The 19,144-nt window shown below is 26.1% G+C and overlaps 3 protein-coding genes across 3 annotated transcripts; all 3 read right to left on the bottom strand.

The window, feature by feature from the left end:
• Window positions 1-7,508, bottom strand: LOC145830081 (pleckstrin homology domain-containing family F member 2-like). The gene is made up of 3 exons (XM_082937970.1): window positions 7,403-7,508; window positions 2,362-2,618; window positions 1-595 (listed from the first exon to the last, which is right to left on the bottom strand). The coding sequence occupies exons 2-3, from the start codon at window positions 2,614-2,616 to the stop codon at window positions 209-211; spliced, it is 642 nt and encodes a 213-aa protein (XP_082794096.1). The 5' UTR covers window positions 2,617-2,618; window positions 7,403-7,508; the 3' UTR covers window positions 1-208.
• Window positions 7,460-8,478, bottom strand: LOC145830080 (proteasome subunit alpha type-1-like). Its single transcript, XM_082937969.1, has one exon. The coding sequence runs from the start codon at window positions 8,461-8,463 to the stop codon at window positions 7,684-7,686; it is 780 nt and encodes a 259-aa protein (XP_082794095.1). The 5' UTR covers window positions 8,464-8,478; the 3' UTR covers window positions 7,460-7,683.
• An 886-nt stretch (window positions 8,479-9,364) lies between these two features.
• Window positions 9,365-9,817, bottom strand: LOC145828528 (MIT domain-containing protein 1-like). Its single transcript, XM_082936284.1, has one exon. It carries the CDS (start codon window positions 9,815-9,817, stop codon window positions 9,365-9,367), a length of 453 nt encoding a protein of 150 aa, XP_082792410.1.
• Window positions 9,818-19,144: the final 9,327 nt, after the last annotated feature.

Genomic DNA, 19,144 nt, shown 5'->3' on the forward strand with positions numbered 1-19,144 from the left:
TATCCAAACAATACAATAAGAGTGTTTAAAAATAAAAACAAATAACATGAGTATAAAAGGCTATAAAAATTAGAATTGGATGTCAGAGTGTATAACAAATGACTTATATTCAACAAATTTTTAAACCACGTGAAAATTGTAGAGCACATCATAAAGCTTAAAAAAAATCCAAAATGAACTCAATTTGCGACCACAGTTTAACAAACTACTAATCGCTTTCAAAGCAGGAGTCACAAACTCTCAGAGGCTTGTTGGATTGTTCTTTCAGAAGCATCTTGTTGCTGCTGCACCCGCCGCACACGACGATTCCGCACTTCCTGCAGTGGTGCTTTCTCTGCAGCGCGGTGAACTTCACCCGCAGGCATCTCATGCAATCCTTCGCTTCCGAGTCAGGCACCCACGTCGGCGCTCGTTCAAAATTCGCCTCTTCCACTTCCCTCAGCTTACCGATGCACCCCTGCATGTGAGTGAGCCAGTCGTTCTTCTCAGCGCGCGTTTCCGCGTAAACAGCAAACGATTTGCTCGGCGACGTGACCAGCCAACCGTAACGAAACTCGGAATCGGATCTCACTTGGCTTTCAGGTATATCTTCCACCTGTGTTTATATTTATGTAACAATTTCAACTGAACTGACTGTCAAACAACTAATTAGTTAAAAAATTGTAATTTATATTATTGTTATTCATATCATTTAACATTTAAGGTAGAAGGGTATACGTTTTCTTATTGTAGTCGATTTAATTTTGCAGATTTTGATATTAACTTTCATTTGCTTTTTAGACCTTTAAAATCAAACTGTTTGGTCAAGTTGTAAAGATTATAAGATTTAATCATTGGCTCATGAAAATGCAAATAAGACAATAAAAAACTAAAAATTAAAAACAATTTTCTCCTAGAACTTTTAAAATCTTTATAAACAATCTCATTCCAACTTCACAGTTAATTTAAATTCAACTTTGAAATCTAATAAGAGCTTTGTTTCAATTATTTTCTATCAATTTTTCTATTATTAAACTCTCCAGTTATATATTAAGAAAAACTTAAATTTGAGGTTTCGGCTGATAAAGATGTGTGTAAAAATTTGGTAAATAATATGGATGGAATAGTTTACCCAAATAGAAAAAGCTTTTAGAAAACAGCTCGTATTGCAAAATATCAGTTGGATAATTTATACTTCCTAATTGTGTTCTTTCTTCGCAAAAACTATCTAAACTCGTTTCCCAAAAAATTTAGCGCAATAACTCAACGAACATTTAATAATAACAATTTTAAACAGCACTTTATTTATCAAACTAACACATGTTTCAGTGTGTTAACACACTTCAACGGAGCTCTATAAAAATATATACTGTAAGGTAGGAATAGAAGCAAAAGTAGGTGTATACACGTATTTATTAAAAATAAATTTAAGTACTATAAATTATATTATATGTTCTTATTTTTCAAAAACTAATAAAAAGATCTTAATTTCTAGAGGAGAAATAATACTTATTAAATTCTTTCAAAATATTTTAAAGCAGACTCAGTTTCGGTCATTGACCTTTCCAGTGCTTATTTTTCAAAAATCTAGAAAGATATATGATAGTCATGAAAAACAGTGCTAAAACAAAAAAGAAGAATAAATACAAATAATCATTACTTATGAAACACTAATTAAATCTTTATCCTACGTTTGAATGTAAGTATGTTACAGTTTAATTTTTTTTGGGTGAAGTATCTAAATCAAAACGTTAATAAAAAAGTATATAATAGAACAATTATAAGAACCTAGATGCAATAATCGAAACTGAGTATGCTTTAAAATATCTTGAAATTTAATAAATAAGTACTACAAGTAACTTAAGATTAATGGTTAATAATAGATACAATATATGATGGTAAATCCGACAGTTGTAAAAATATATAATACTTGTAATTATTAAAATCTAAATTATGATAAAATAAATTAAAATGCAAAACAGTTGGATTTAACATCATATGTTGTATCTATTATTTACCATTTAGCTAAAATAATTTATAGTACTTGATCTTATTTTCAATAAACACATATACACACCTACTTCAGCTTCTATTCTTTCTTTACTGTATTTATTTTTTATAGAGCTTCGTTGAAGTGTGTTAACTTGAAACATAAGATAGTTTAAGAAAGAAAGAGTACTGTTTAAATTTGTTATTATTATTTTTACATATTCCAGTGAACTTGTTTTTCTGGGATCTTTATTAGCAAACGATTAACTTTAAATTTTGAATAGTTAAACGAACATTTATGTTCATATAAACTTTATTTATTGCTATTATTGCAGTATGTATTATTTAATAACAAAATTATAGAAGTAAAAATCTACACATCTAAAATCAAACATGAATTGTAGCCATTTCCAAAACGTGCTGTTTGTTGTAAATCTTCCCGCTTACGACTACAGTACCGTAGATTAAAAGATCATTGAAAAGAAAGAACTGCCGCTGTTTAGGTTTCTTTCTGCACAGTTTAGTGAGAACTCCCTCTCCGACCAGCACTCTTCCTTTTTTCATCAACGGAATACCAGAACTGCCAAAGCAATTTTGCACGTTCAGAATTCGCTGCTGGTTGATGCTTGAGTCACTTAAATCGTCCATATCTAAAAAATTAAAACACTTGATTTTGTAATTTAGTCAAGTTGTCAGGTCTTTTACAAACTTAATATTTTTGAAGTTTTCACTTGTACTCGCTTTACTTGAATTTAAAAATCAGTTTTCACATCAATTTAATCAGAGTTTTTAATTTTTAAGTTTTTTTTTATGTTTCAGGTAAAAATTCTTAAATACAAAGTTTTACTTCCAAAAAATTATTTTACTTTGATTTAATATAGTTTTAACTATTTGGTGAGTATTCAAGTTATTTCTGATAAAGAAATAACATATATAACAAATTAAGTGATCTACATAATCTGAGTTATTTAGAGCAACATATTACTATATAAAAAAATCTATATGTCCAGGTGTTTCAATTAAATCTGACTGGTCAACAACAAAAGTTAAGTTCTTAAATTTATATTTTCCTATTTATTTTAATATTCCTTCTTACGCTTCAGTCTACAAAGTCGAAAAACTTAGTAGAACAAATAAGACAGTTAACTTATTTCAGTCAGCTTTTAATAAAATAACCATAAATTTAAAACTTACTACTTTTTAAGTTCAAAGTACTCGAAAAGTCTTTCATAGTACAAACTTTAAATCTAACTATATAACAGAATATAACCTGAACTTTTTGAATCTTGTAGAATTTTTTTTAAGGTTTAGATAAAACCTAAATTCTTACCAGACTTACTTTTTTAAATATACCAACCCATTATATTGTTAAATAGAACACACTTTAGTTTTTACTGCTTCAGTTTATTGCTTTGAATTTTATTATATCTCTCAATTTTCTTAAAAAATATCTAATTATATAACATACAATACATAAACAACTATTACTTTAGTTAATTACTAACTTTTTAGGCTAAGAGTTGAAAATTTAAACAGCTTAAATTAACTTAATAAAAAATATTTAGTTTAATTATATTACTGTTTTTAAACAACAATAGCTAACATTTTATACAAACTTAAGAAAACATTTAGTTTGTACTACTTCAACATATATCTTTAAACAGATTGCAACTCGTTGAAACAAAAAATCTAGTCTGTGGGACAAAAACTAGCATGATTTTTTTATAAAACTGTAAGTAAGTAATAAGAAAGAAACTGTAAAATAAGGTTACATGACAATTCAAATTCGGACAAATCAAATTGTGACAATTCAAATTCTTAAAAAAATGTTTAAAAGACAATACCTCAAAAAGTAGTACAAATTTAAAAAAGTAATACATATGTAGATCTTATTAATATCTACAAGCCACTTTTTTCTTTTTTGCAAAATCTAAAATATTTTTCAATATAGTTTAAAATTACTTAAAATAACAATGTTTTTTTTTTTACTTTATTAAAGCCATATCTCAAAAAATATTTAATTATTTGCAAAAAGAAAAAAAAACTGCCTGTAGATATTAATATGATTTAATTATGTGATTTTTATTTTCGACAAATATACATTACTTTTTAATTTGTGGTCGTTTCAATTATTTTTAAGAATTTGAATTGTCAGAATTTTAATTGTCCGAATTTTAATAGCCGTGCACCCGTAAAATAATACTGTTCATCAAGCTTACATATCTATACAACAAGAATAATAAAAAAGGAATAATGTAATGATTTATTTTTAAAAACAGTGAAGCCACACACTAGGGCTAGTTTGGGATTTTTTCTAAATCTATGGCTTTTTTATCAGGGTTCGTGCGCGAATTTTTTTTCATTTAGCCTGACTAAGACTAATTTAGCCTGACATTTTTTCAAAGTAAGGAAAATCCCCTTTAGAAGTCATTTTAGGTATTTGGGGGTTTTGATTAGTACTATTGTAGTCTCCGACTTCAACCAGCTTGATCTCAAAAATATTTTGAGCTTTAAAAATCTGCAAAAAGCAACCCATATAGCTTAGTTACAACTCGATAAAATAAGACTAAATTATGAAAAGGGTGATTTTTAGAGATTCAACAAAAAGGTTTTCAGCATTTATTTTTACAAATACGGACTGATTTTGTCTTTAATAACTAAATCTTTATTTAGAAATAAATTCACATCTCAATCTGATCTTAAAAATATTTCTTTTTTTTTTACAAACATTTTTAAGCATTTGAACTGAGAAAAACTGAGATTCTCAAATTTTTAAATAAAAAAACTGACTTAGCCTGACGTTTTTCAACTTTTTTCAAAAAACTGATTTAGCCTGACTTAGACTGATTTAGCCTGACGCGCACGAACCCTGTTTTATGATTTAATTATTTTTCTCAAGCATTTTCTATATTCTGTAATATATTGTGCATATTAGTACATTATTATTATTATTACTTTTTTTTTCATTTAAAATATACAAATACGTTACATTCATCATAAACAACACCAAGTTTAAATCAATAACTAAATGTAACAATCATTAATAAAATTTAAAAGCCTTTGTTTACTATTTTGTAAACAAAATTTTTATTTTGGAATATTAGGCTATACAATTCAGCTAAGTTTCTAATTAAAAAAATGTTTAATTACATGGTGGTAGATGCAAGGAGGTTAACTTAAATAATTATGGAGCTTGAGTACTATAAAATTGACAAATTTAAACCATGAAATAATACTTTAAAAAATATATTTTGGTACATGATTTTCTTAAAAAATAACTATTATAACTATAATTATAACTATTAAATTAAAATAATTACGTAATAGATTTTCTTAAAACTATTAAGAGTCAGCTAAAGTATACAGAGAAAGACAAAAAAATGTTTACTTATTTAGCAGCGTTTGTGAATACCTTAAGCTTGTATATAACTCTACTTCATCACAACTATGAATGTAAGATTTGTTAGAGATTGTTAACAACTGTAGAATATAATTTTTAATATGATTTAAATGTAAAAAGCTTAAAATTAAGATTTTTACTCTTACAGACTAAATTAAAAATTTTATGTATTTTTAACTTATGTTTTGTTGTATTAACTCTTATCAACTTATTGGGGGTTGTCACTATTTAAAGCAATAAAAAACGAATTACTTAAATACTAGGTAAGTCAGTATGATTTTCTGGGTAAAGCTAACATTTTTTTTTTTTACCATAAAACTACATAAAATTATGTATTAACTTTTAGTTACAAACTGCAGAGCTGAAACTTATAATTACTTGCAGAAACAATGCCTGCAAAAAATATAAAAAGCTTCTTTTAAATTGTGATCAATTCATAGCACATGTGAATTAAAACTTAATTTGTCATTTTGACTAATATAACAGCATTAGTACTGTAACACTTTGCTTTTAGCTCTTTTTAAAGCTCAAGATACAAAAAACAAATATCAAAATTTGTAATTAAGTAATAAGTACTATGAACTTGACAAAATAATTTTAGCAGTACAAGCTAAAAGGCCAGAATTGATTGTATTAATAAAAAAAGTTAATTTCAACTTTTTTAATTAACATTATTTCAGTCCTAACTTCATCAACACTTAAGATTAGTTGACCCCCTAATTTTTTCCCATAACATCTAGTATAAGTTTCAAGACTACCATAAAAACCGACTAAAACCTTTTTTAATTGCTCTTCATCAATAACTCCAGAATATCTAGTGCTGGGTTTCCCAAACTGGCAAAGTGGCTCCCTTAAGGGCCATGAGCAGCAAAGGGAAGGAAATGTGATCATAATTTGAAACTTACACTAGATATTCTGGAGTTGATGATATAAAGATCAAAAAAACCTTAGGCGGATTAAATGGTAATTTTGAAACTTATACTAGACAATATGGAAAAAATTAAAGGGGTTACGAGCCAGGGGATGCCACAAGGCCATAATTTGAAACTTACACTAGATATTCTGGAGCTGAATGATGATAAGCAAAAAAAAAAGACCTTAGTGGTTTTAATGGTAATTTTGAAACTTTTTATACTAGATTTTATGGAAAAAAATTAGTAAATTTAGGGGGCCACAAGCAGTAAAAGGTAAAGCCGTGAAGCCATAATTTGAAATGCATGGGTGCACAATTATTTAAATTCAAACAATTCAAATTCTTAAAAAAAGTTGGAAGGGCCAAAGTTAAAAATTAATGTATATTTGTCAAACATAAAAAATATATATATGCAGGTTATTTTAAGATCTACAAGCCATTTTTTTCTTTTTGCAAAATATTTAATATTTTTTAGGATATGGCTTAAATAGAGTAAAATGCATAGTTAATTTTAGTATATTTAAAATATCTTAAAAAATTTTTGAAATTTAGCAGAAAATAAAAATGGCTGGTTGATTTTAATAAGATCTACATACATATTTTTGAATTTTATCAAATTTATTTTGTTTTTTGAGATATATTCTTTTAAATATTTTTTTAAGAATTTGAATTGTCGGAATTTGAGTTGTCCAAATTGAATTGTCCTGTAACTGAAATTCACCCTAGATATTGTGGAGTTGATGATAAAGAGCACAATGAAAGGTCTTTTGCAGTATTAATGGTAGATTTTGATAAATTTTGTTTGAGGAGCCAAAGCTTTTTTAATTTCTTTAAAGGGGTCTTTTGAATAAAAGTTTAGGAAACCTTGATCTAGTGTAAATTTCATATTATAACCACATGGCCCCCCTTTGCTGCTCATTGCGCCCTAAATTTCTGTAATGGCCCCCAACTTGGCCCAGTTTGGGAAACCCTGTTTTTGTGTCTCAACCGAGATTGTTTTTCTTTATTTGGTTTAAACTATACTTAGAAAATAAATAAAAACATAGCGTGCAAATAATATTCTTAAATGTTTAAAAACAAATAACACAATGTAAAAAAATTATAAATAAAAATAAACTAACTTGTAGTTTTATAGATGTTTGACTTTTGATTTCTACAACTACTTTTATAATCTGTAACTAAATAACAATAAAAAATAAAGTAAATAAAAATTAAGTCTACTTTTATCCTAAATGCAACAGAATAATTAAAATATTTCAATTTTTGCAAAAATATATCTATCTTGAAAATGTGAATGAGATATACAAGTTTTATATTATATAACTAAATTGTAATTTTAAGAATGTTTATGAACCATTTTTACAGTTTACCATTTTTTAATATAACACGTGAATTTACAGTTTTATTCTTCCATAGCTTCTGCTGGTTCTTCAGATGCATCAGCTTGTGCAACAGGTTGTTCAATAAGTTGCAAATAAGCATCAGTTGCTTCACCTTCGAAAACCTCACACAAAGCCTTGCCATTCTCATTCATACCAACAACAGCAATAGATGTGTTCTTTACATCCAACTGCTGCTCGCTAGTCAAAGTTTCTCTAAGAGCAAGCAGTCCATGCTTTATAAGCTCTTGCTTATTGCAGTCTAAGAATTTATCCATGTTTCTTTCAAGATATGTTCTAGCACTCTGTGACCTACTACCAATAGACATTGCTTTGCATGCGTAGTAATTAGCAGATGGACAAGTCTGGAAAACATGAGGTCCTTTTTCATCAACACCAGCAACTAATATTCCTACTCCAAATGGCCTGCGTCCATACCTTTGAGTAGGAGTTTGTAATTTATCACCTACAACACCAACAAGCTCACTCACTGCAATATCTGAGTCATACAAAAATTTATGGTGCATAGTTTCTGTCCTCATAAACTTACCTAGCGACCTAGCATCAGAGGTAAGACCTGAAATTGAAATGGCTATGTGATTAGAAATTTTTTCAATTTTTTTTTGATGTTCAACAAGCTCAGACTGTGCTCTTTTCAATGCAACTAAAACAGCGTGTGTTTTAGATTTCAGTCCAATTGTAGCTGAACCTTGCTTTACAGCCTCCATGGCATATTCAATCTGATGAATTCTTCCTTGTGGGCTCCATGTAGTCACATCATTATCATATTGATTTCTGAACATTTCAAATTTTTACAAAATCCTAAAATATTTTAGAACTACTTTATTTTACATGTTTATTACAAACTACAAGAAACATATAGATTAAAAGTTCAGTAAGTAGCTTAATATATTTACCAATTTTTTATTGTTAGTAGTGTTTTAAATCACAAGACCTTCAAAATTTATATTAGCAGGTCTATTGTTAATATAATTAAATCATATTGTTCAGTTTTTAGTAATTGATTGAAAAACCCCAGGAACACTAATGAATATACTAGCATTTTATGTTCAGCTTATTTACATTTCCAATGGGTCAAGAATATTCATTGCTAAGTAGAAACAGCTCAGTAAAACAACAGGGTTGCCAATTATTTTTGGCAAATTTTCTTTAGGTTTTCAATATTTCTTTCGGGTTTTTGAAAGTATATGTTTTGGGTCTATTTTTAGTTTAAAATTAAGTTTAAGGTAGAAAACAAGGTTAAATAGTATAACGTCATTAAAAATATATTTTAATGCTTCTTTAAATGTATTTCTTAGTAAAAAAATTTTGATGATAACAAAAAAAAATATCTATATAATAGATTTTTTGTGTCAAATTGAAATTTTACTACCTAACATGTAAAAATTGTTTAAAATTTCAGTTTTTTAGCCTAAATTGTCAAATTCCAGGTTTTTTGGCAACCCTGAAACAACCAATCCAACAATAAAAAAAAATGTCAGCTATTATTCAAAAAAAAAATTAACTAATAAAAATGGACTTTTAAATAAGCAATTTTTGTTAAATACGGAGAAGCATATTACTTATATAGTACTTTTAAGTATTGTACTTTTTACTTTACTTACAATTTTTAGAAAATTTAAAGAAACAGTAAGCATAACATTTTACTGTTGCAAACATAGCATATATCACTTTTATTACTTTCTATGCCTTAAAAATTTGAATTGTACTTTTTTTACAGGGTCTTAGTTCCAAATCATGGTATCCTAATGAGTACTTGTCAACATCTTGAAAGTAGTCTAAACCTTTATTCATCATGAATACATAGCCACAATCACACTTAACCATGGGTCTATTGACATTTTTAACAAATTCTACATTCATTGTTATGTCATGATCCTGGAGATGGAGGGCAACAGCTTGTAGTTTTTTGCTCATTAAATCTGTGGTGCAAAGGTTCAATTGTTCAATGTTAGGGCAGAAAAGGATCATAACCTCACAAAATTTTTGGAAGTTTGCCATTTGTTGATCATTCTTCAAGTTGTCATGAACAGTTATTACTTTCACTTGACTGTCAAATATTTTTCCTTTAAAAACTGTTTTGTACCCATATCCTTTAGCATTTTGTTCTATGTCGATTGTAGTATGAATTGACATAGTTTTTTTTATTTATTTTTTACTGAATAGGAAACAGATTATTTTCAGAAATTTAAAACTTTTTAATTACTTGTTTTTGTTTCTTACTATTGTCAATCAAACTATAATCTATCAGATTCTTAATACAATATCTTTATATATAAGCCATATGGGGGTACAACATTTATTTAATTAATATATTAAAACTTAAATAAAAACTTAATAAATAAACTACTAGCTAGTTTTAATAAAATTTAATAACTATGTTAACCTTTGAGATATTGCAATTTTTGTAAAAATTTTCACGTATGGACTACAAATTTTTCATTATTAGTTTACTAGGAAATTTTAAAATTTAGTAAAATTATATCATTTTTTTAATTTTTTTAGCTAGAGACCTTAAATTTATAGGAAACATTCCCTATATATTTTGAATGGTGTAAGGTTAAATAATACTTTGAATGTTGGAATTTTTTAAATAGTTAAAAACTTTAAGACAAAATAAAGGAAAATATTTATTTTTTATTTTTTATCAAAAAATTTTGAGTATTGAAAATAATTAAATATTAGTAGAAGACTTATTGTAAAATTTGAAGAAGATTGGTTAAAAATAAGGGATGAGATATATTTTTGCTGAGGTCACCAACAGGGATCTTTACAGCTACTTTGAACTTTTTTGTAAGGTTAAAAATATCTGATAGCTACTGTACAAAATAAGATAAACTTGTAAAAAAAAAAACCAAGTAAACCCCTTTTATGACCCTAAAAGTAAACAAACCATAGGGAGACAGTGGTCTTCCAATTGAGTTTACACTTTGAACAAAACCCAAAAGTGCCAACTCAAGAGGAAGACCACTGATGCCAAAAACTAGTTTGTACAAATGCTAGTAGCTTTTGAAGAATATTTAAATTACTAATTTTTTAAGATTTATTTGGTTATAACATATCAGACTTCCACATAAATTTAAGTTATACTATTGTTATTATATTATTTGTTTCTTACTATTGTCAATCAAACTATAATCTATCAGATTCTTAATACAATATCTTTATATATAAGCCATATGGGGGTACAACATTTATTTAATTAATATATTAAAACTTAAATAAAAACTTAATAAATAAACTACTAGCTAGTTTTAATAAAATTTAATAACTATGTTAACCTTTGAGATATTGCAATTTTTGTAAAAATTTTCACGTATGGACTACAAATTTTTCATTATTAGTTTACTAGGAAATTTTAAAATTTAGTAAAATTATATCATTTTTTTAATTTTTTTAGCTAGAGACCTTAAATTTATAGGAAACATTCCCTATATATTTTGAATGGTGTAAGGTTAAATAATACTTTGAATGTTGGAATTTTTTAAATAGTTAAAAACTTTAAGACAAAATAAAGGAAAATATTTATTTTTTATTTTTTATCAAAAAATTTTGAGTATTGAAAATAATTAAATATTAGTAGAAGACTTATTGTAAAATTTGAAGAAGATTGGTTAAAAATAAGGGATGAGATATATTTTTGCTGAGGTCACCAACAGGGATCTTTACAGCTACTTTGAACTTTTTTGTAAGGTTAAAAATATCTGATAGCTACTGTACAAAATAAGATAAACTTGTAAAAAAAAAAACCAAGTAAACCCCTTTTATGACCCTAAAAGTAAACAAACCATAGGGAGACAGTGGTCTTCCAATTGAGTTTACACTTTGAACAAAACCCAAAAGTGCCAACTCAAGAGGAAGACCACTGATGCCAAAAACTAGTTTGTACAAATGCTAGTAGCTTTTGAAGAATATTTAAATTACTAATTTTTTAAGATTTATTTGGTTATAACATATCAGACTTCCACATAAATTTAAGTTATTTTCATTTTTAAAAACTTTTAAGTTTTCATCCTGAACTATTCACTGTATTATTTTACAATATCATTGTAAGAGTCTGAAGAGGTAAAATATTTTTTTAGTCTTATTTTAATTAATTAAGGACAAGGGGGTATTTGTTTTAATTATTTTTAGCTCTTATTTAAAAGTTTTAAGTAAAGACCATAAAATACTTTATAAAGAACAAAAATTTTAAATTAATTTTTGAGATATAACTAGTTTAAAAAAATCTCATACAACTGTATGGAGCTTTGAATAATTATTGCAAATTTCCTCTTAACTTAAAAAAAATCATTTGTTAATTATCTCCTACTTCAATTTTAAAGCAATTTACTTATAACTTTTAGGAAATATTCTTTTTAGTATTACAAACAACTTTTCAGAAGTGGATTTAGAAAAAATAAAAATTATGATCAAAAAAAAAAAAATTATAAAAAATATTAGTTCAAGAAAATCAAAAATTTGTATTTTAGAAGTTGTTCAAAATTTATTTAAGATTGGACTGAAAATTTTAAAAATATAGCTCAAAAACTGAAGGAGGAGATAAGTTTTAGTGAAACAGCCTATTTTAATCTTTTTAGTTTAGGCCTCCCATAAAGAAGCTATTGAATTTTCTATCTTTGATCACTTATAGCTAAAGTTTCTTTGAATTTTTAAAAACAGTATGATACAACTAGTATCTTAGCTTATGATGTGAAGAAATAAGACTAAATTTCAAAAAAAGGGATTTGCCCTCTTCTCCCCAATGGCCTTGAGCACCAGTTGCTGCTTATTAAAATTCAAACTAACTTTTGAAAAAAGACTAAATTTTGGACCTTTATGGAATCCGATAACTAAAAGGTATAAAAACACTACTTTACAAAAAAAATATAACAAAATTGTATTAAATAAAAATAAAATATCCTCCTACAATTTTTAGCATAATTTTTCACTTTTATTAAGTCTAACTTTTATTTAAAAAAAAAATGCTTAACTTTTTATTATCTTATTTAATTTTTTGAACAAATCAAACAAAATGTTAAGTTTTCTCCTGCTTTTGCTTAAACTTTTAATAGAACTTGTTATTAAAGTTTTTCTAAATATTGCAAAAAACATTTCCTAAAAATTTGAGGTCTCTAGCTCAACAAAAAGTGTATATAGGGGTTGGGAGTATATGGGTGATGTTTACTGGAGTTATGAGTCCATATGATTCTGATTTGTTTTTGGTTTCTTAAGAAAAATCAAAAATATATATCCAAAAAAGGTTAATTACCCTCGTGGGTATTACCATTTACTTTAATAAGTACTTGTGTGACTCTCTAAAGTAAATTAACTCAGGACAAACAATAACTTCATTTTGATCAAGATGGGTTATCCAGAACTTTTCAAAGTAAATGGTAATACCCACAAGGAAAGACATCTAAATGTATATGCTCTTGTTGCAGAAGATGATGAATGCTCTCAGTCTCTGTGTACAGTACATTACCAACAAACAATGGTGCAGCATTAATTGTAGTGGCTTCTTCCCCCAATATACAGAAAGAAAAAATGAAGATAGTTTGGTAGGGCATTATTATGCCACATTAATTAGTGAAGGATCATCAGACACATGGTATATTACTACTTGTGGAGGTAAATATGATGATGGAACTTACAAAATGGACCACCTCATGAAAGTTCAAGATGGAAATAACTTGAAGTGAAAACACCCACCTAAACGTGATTTGCTGAACTTGCATATAGATTATTTTCTTGATTGTAAAATTGAAGGGGAATGGAATGTTTCTAATGTAAGGTTTTTTTTCACTAAGAAACCATATCCAGATAGATTTTTTAGTAGAACAGATGGCTTTTACAGAAAGTTAAATGATAGTTTTTTTTATCTTTAAGAGTATTATGTTTACTTAATTATTTCAAACAAATAGTCCATTAGATTTTATAAATCATGTGACAGTTTTTTTATACTAAAATTTTTAAATGTATCAGTTATTTTGCAATAATGTTAAGTGTTAATATTAAATTATTCAGTACAATGTTAGTTTTATTTTGCAATGTTCTTTATTTCTTTGTAAAAGTCTTTATTTTGCAATCATTAATGCCATACAACAATATCTTACCTATTATACAGGGGTTGGCAAACTGCGGCTTGCCTGCCAAATGCGGCCCTCAAAGACAAAATCTGTGGCCCTTAAGGTACATTTTAGCTAAAAACAAACTTTTTTAAAACAATAGAAAAAAAAAGTTTTGGCGGTAAAAACTTGCAACTAGGGTTTAATTTAAGTAATTATGCATTACTAGTGCTCTTTTATAGCTTGTTTGTCTAATTTTTTGGTTTAAAATATTATTTTTGTAATAACTAATTTTGTAATAACTTTTTGTAATAATTTTCTAATAACTGCAACCCACAAAGACTTTTTTCTGTATAATGCAGCCTGCGAGCAAATTTTAGTTAAACAAATTGGCCCGCTACTTATTAAAGGCTGCCAACCCCTGCTATAATAAATCAAAACTTTTTAATATTTTGTTAATTCGTTATAATGCTGGTTGAATATTATTTAAGGGTTTTTAAACACTTAAAAGCTAAATGAACTATGACATCAAATATCCCGCTAATATAAATACCACATCACCTAAATTTCTAAAGGAAAGTTTTGTTTTACAATAAATTTTCTTTATAAAAATCACTACCAAAAATCTTTTACCAAAAAGCACAATTTTACAGACTAAATTTGCATATTTAGGGTGATTATGACACCATAATAGATCAAAAGCAGTTATGTTTTTAAATCTATGTCAACAACTATAAGCTTACATTTAAGATATAAGTTATTAGTCTAGGACATTTAAAAGTGATTTTATTACCGTTTAAGTCAAAAAATCAAAAAATATGTGAATTTTGAGGTTGAAACTAGTTTTTTGGGAGGCATACCTTTTTTTGCAAAAATTTTTTTTTTAAGATTCTTTTTAAAGAAGCAAAACCACATCCAAATCATATGGACTCATATGAATTTTACAATATGACCAAAAAAATGTGCTGTACTCCCTACCCCTAGTATTGAGTATTTTTATTTCCAAGAAATATGAAAATGAAAAAAGTGTGGTACAACCTTGTATAAGTAACTTCTTGCAAAAATGAATTTATCTTAAATGTAAATAGAAATTTTAACTCTTAAAAAAAACTGACTAATATTTTATAATTAAAACTTTTACTTAAGAGCCTATGTTTTAATATTTGTAAAGTGACTGTTGAAAACTATCCTTTTGGCTTTAATGATTTATCAAATTTTGCATTACTAGTAATACTAGAAATACTAGTAATACTAGAAATTATATACATAATTAAATTGTAATAAAACTTAAAAAAATCAGTCCTACCTAGTGTTGAAGGCCATAAGTAAGATTTTTTTTACAAAAACTTACTATGCCTTTTATATTCAAGTTTAGAAGTTTAAATCAGTTTTTAAATAATCAAGTCAGTTTTTAAAGAATATTTTCATCAGGCTGGCCACTGATTTTTGAGAAACTTCTTTAAGTTTTTTGAAAACACTCGCTTTAGGGTTTGATTTTAATTTAAAATTAAGTTTTAAGTAAAAATATGTATTTAAAGGTATTGAAACAGTGCTAAGCTACTTTAAATCTGCTATTTAATATAAAAAATTGATAATGACAAAAAAATTATCTATATGATAAATACTTTGTGTCAAATCAAAATTTCACTGCTTAAAAAAAGGTAAAATTGTTTAAAACTCCAGGTTATTCCAGGTTTTTGTTCAAATTCATAGGTTTTTTCAGGTTTTCTTTCAAAACTTCTCAAATTCCAGGTTTTTTTAGCCTAAATTTTAAAATTTAAGGATTTATAAGGATTCCAGGTTTAGTGGCCACCCTGTTTTATAGAACTTTAGAGATATTATTATTTTTGTATACAAATTTTTAAATTCTACTGTCAAAACAATGTTTCACTTGTTAAAAATAAATCAAATAAGATCCTCAGTTGATATATAATCGTATTCAAATAGAAAATCTAAATACAAAGGTATGGTCTGCTAATTTTTTATGGCTGACTTTCTTTTAAGTTAAAAAAATCCAAACAAGTTTAATTTGTTTTTTTATTCAGGCAATTGATTCAAAATTATCAGGATTTTTTTGGTATATATTTTGGCCATGATTTTGATCTTACAATATTTTACTAAGAGAGTTTTCAAAGTTGTCTTTAGGACACTTACACCATCAGGCTACAACTTACGAGAAAAACTGAGAGATTAGTTAGAATTTTTTTTTTTCATTATTGTATTTCTAATAACAGACAGAGTTCTATGATTTATTTATTTTATTCAACAATAATAATTTGAACTTATTCTTTATTAGCTGAAGTATAAAACATTGTTTCAATATACATTACCTTATTTTTAATCTTATTCTTTATTTTTTATTGTTTGTTAAACACTAGAACATAGTTATTCAAGATAAACTCTTATTTTCTGAGCTACTAAAGTTGTGTAGAGGAAGTATACAAATGGTCAAAGTATTAAATTATATTGTAAAAAAGTGTATTACCCTGCCTATGTTATCAATGTAATGTTATGCATATGTTATCTATGTTTAATAATAAAACAACATTGTATTACAAAAAATTATAATATAAAACAATTTAAGACACAAGTGCGCACAAAATATTTGGTCCTAGGATCTGGTGCACAAAAAAATCTTTTGGTTATTGAGTTATCAACTAAGATATAAGCCCTATTAGAGTTTAATTATTTTAAACCAAATAATATTCTTTTTAATTTCAATGAAAACTTAAATGACATCAGAGTAGTGTACTAATCAATCAATAAAACATAGCTGAATTGAAATGATTACTTATTTATAGTGAAGATTTTAAAATGAGTTTACTAAAATTATGAAATAAAAATAAAATAAAAATTACATAACTTTAAGTTTGTGGGATATGTCTTTACTTACTTAAAACTAAATATATTTCTTTATATTATCTTTATATATATTAATGCTTTCAAGTATAAAAATCATTATATGAATTTATTAAGAGCAACTTTACTAAGAAAATTTTACTTTAATAACTTCTAAATATTACTAAATACATAAAAATTATCAAGTAGCTTAATCAGAGGTTTAGTTGAGCAAGGTTTCCACTCTTTGAGTCAAAAACAGTATCCTGAGTGACTTTTAACTGTTTTAAGTCATCCTGAGGTTTTTAAAATAACTTAAGAATTCTAAAATTATTATTTAATTAAATATTCTTTAAAACTAACTTTTTTCAAAACTTACAAAAACTTAGTTTTTAAACAAAATTGGTTATAAAATGTCAAAATATTGAAATTAAAACAACAAATTTTCACTTAAGACCATGAAAAAAACTAGACTAAGATTTTTTTTAAACTTAAAACTGTTCTAGTTTATTTCATAAAAAAAACAGGCCTGAGTCATCCTGAGTTTCTTTAAAAATTTTAAACTTTCCAGAGTTATCTTGACTATCCTGATTGTTTGACAACTCTGTAAGTTTTATCATTAAAGAGCACTGTTCAACTTATTAAAAATGCATTCTAAGGTGTGTGTCAAGCTAACATGATATTAACTAATCCAAGTAAACTAAAGAAAATTTAAAACAAATATATGTCTTAGAAAATAAATAACAATGGGGAAATTAGGAAGCTTTTGAGTACTATTCTTTCTATATATTCTACATTTAAATAAGATTTAAAAATTTCATAAAATATTTTGAAGAATTATTTTCATTTTAAAAATGAAAACTGATTAGTAATAGGGCTTTCACAATTATGGCTTTTACAAAGCACATATACTGGGTTAGCATGAACTTATTAATTTTTTTTTATTACTTATACAGTAAAATTTTCAGTCTTGATGCGACTTCAAAATGTTATAAAAATTATCAGCGCTGCAAGCAATACTGACAGATAAGAAAAACACTTTTTTTCTTAGTAGATAACTTATTTAGTCTATAAATTTGAACACCGTGTTAATAGTAATAAACTTAAATTAAAGTATCGTTTAAACTTAAACTAATAACTAAGTAGCAACAGAACTGGGTAACTGAGTTTCTTTTTCGGTCAACAAACAGTCTTAATGTATTACTATTAACCTACTAATTTTGCTTAAGCTCGTTGTATCGGATGCTTTCTAATAACTATACATCGTATAGTAAATGTTCAACTTAAAAAACAGCTCGATCTCTCTCGATTTTTCAGAAAGTCCCAAAAAATAATAAAACTCACCATTATTCGTAAACAATAGTTATAAAGATAAACACGAGTTTTATTAATGTCGATAAGTTAATAACAACTATTAACTTTTTAAAAACATGTACGAAAAATGTTGCTAAAAACCTAATAAAGTAGTTAGATTGCAGAAAAAAGAGTTGTGTCAGTAAACAGATTTGTTAAGTAAAGTTTATAAAATGTAAAATATTAACTAGTTTTCTTCATACCACAATAACACTTTATTCTTTAGCAGAATTGGAAACTGCAAGTTTATTTTTCAAAGGACTTTTTAAGCAGCTTTTGTGAAAGTAGTAGTTTAGTACTTATGAGTCAATGCAAAAATTAATTGGAATAAAATTTTAAGACTGTCAGAACGTTTCATTTAGCTTTTCTAAAATACTAAGCTTCAAATTAACAAATATTTAGCTTTTAAAATAAACAAAATTGCATATTATTATTTTTAAACCTTTTTGTTTTTAATATCTAATAAAAACAACAGCTTCAACTTAAATACAATTTTTTAATCAAAAATAAATTAAAACTTGCATTTAATAAAACATTTTTTATTAAGCATAAAAGATCTATTAAAAAAAGTTTTGTTATTAATAGAATTTAAAAACCACATATAATTATAATGTTAAGATGAATAATGTAATTTATAACTAACAAGATAATTGGCTTTTATTTATGTTGTATCTATCGTTGGTTTGGTATTTGTTTTGGTCTTCTTGTTATGTACAGTGCTTTTAATCAATTAAGTAGCTTACATTTAACTTACGGGTGATTTAGGTTCTACTCTACGTGTTATTAGTTTTATAAAAAAATTTTTAACTTGTTTGGTTAAAGTGGAATAGAACAAAGCTTGGAATTTTTTTAGGTAATAATGGTTTAAGGAAGGGTTTAAATTCAAAAGTTTAAGAGTTCTGAATACTAAATAACGTTTGTTCCGTTTAACTTAAGATGTTATACTTTAATAGATTAGAAATTAGAAATTAGATGTTATAATAGTAAATATTTATAAGTAATGTTATAAATTTTGTGCGTAAATAAGTATTCCCAACTTACAAAAAGGTTTGCATAATAGGCTTTAATTAAATTGTACTAATAAAACAATTCGTTTAGTTTTTACTACAAAATGTACTAAATTTATAACGTTACTCACTAATAATATTCACGTATGAATATGTTATGAAGTTGACAAAATAAAGTAAAACTTTAATTTTTCTCTTGAATAATAAAAACTAAAACA

The sequence above is a fragment of the Thalia democratica genome, chromosome 2 (assembly GCF_965202585.1).
Source record: "Thalia democratica chromosome 2, ktThaDemo2.hap1.1, whole genome shotgun sequence".
NCBI classification, from domain to species: Eukaryota; Metazoa; Chordata; class Thaliacea; order Salpida; family Salpidae; genus Thalia; species Thalia democratica.

What these genes read in the sequence shown, in the direction of transcription:
- LOC145830080 (XM_082937969.1), bottom strand. Translation starts at nt 8,463, where the DNA reads ATGTTCAGAAATCAATATGATAATGATGTGACTACATGGAGCCCACAA.
- LOC145828528 (XM_082936284.1), bottom strand. Translation starts at nt 9,817, where the DNA reads ATGTCAATTCATACTACAATCGACATAGAACAAAATGCTAAAGGATAT.
- LOC145830081 (XM_082937970.1), bottom strand. Translation starts at nt 2,616, where the DNA reads ATGGACGATTTAAGTGACTCAAGCATCAACCAGCAGCGAATTCTGAAC. An exon ending in TGGAAATGGCTACAATTCAT is followed by an intron (nt 596 to 2,361) that starts GTTTGATTTTAG and finishes ATATAAACACAG; the next exon opens with GTGGAAGATATACCTGAAAG.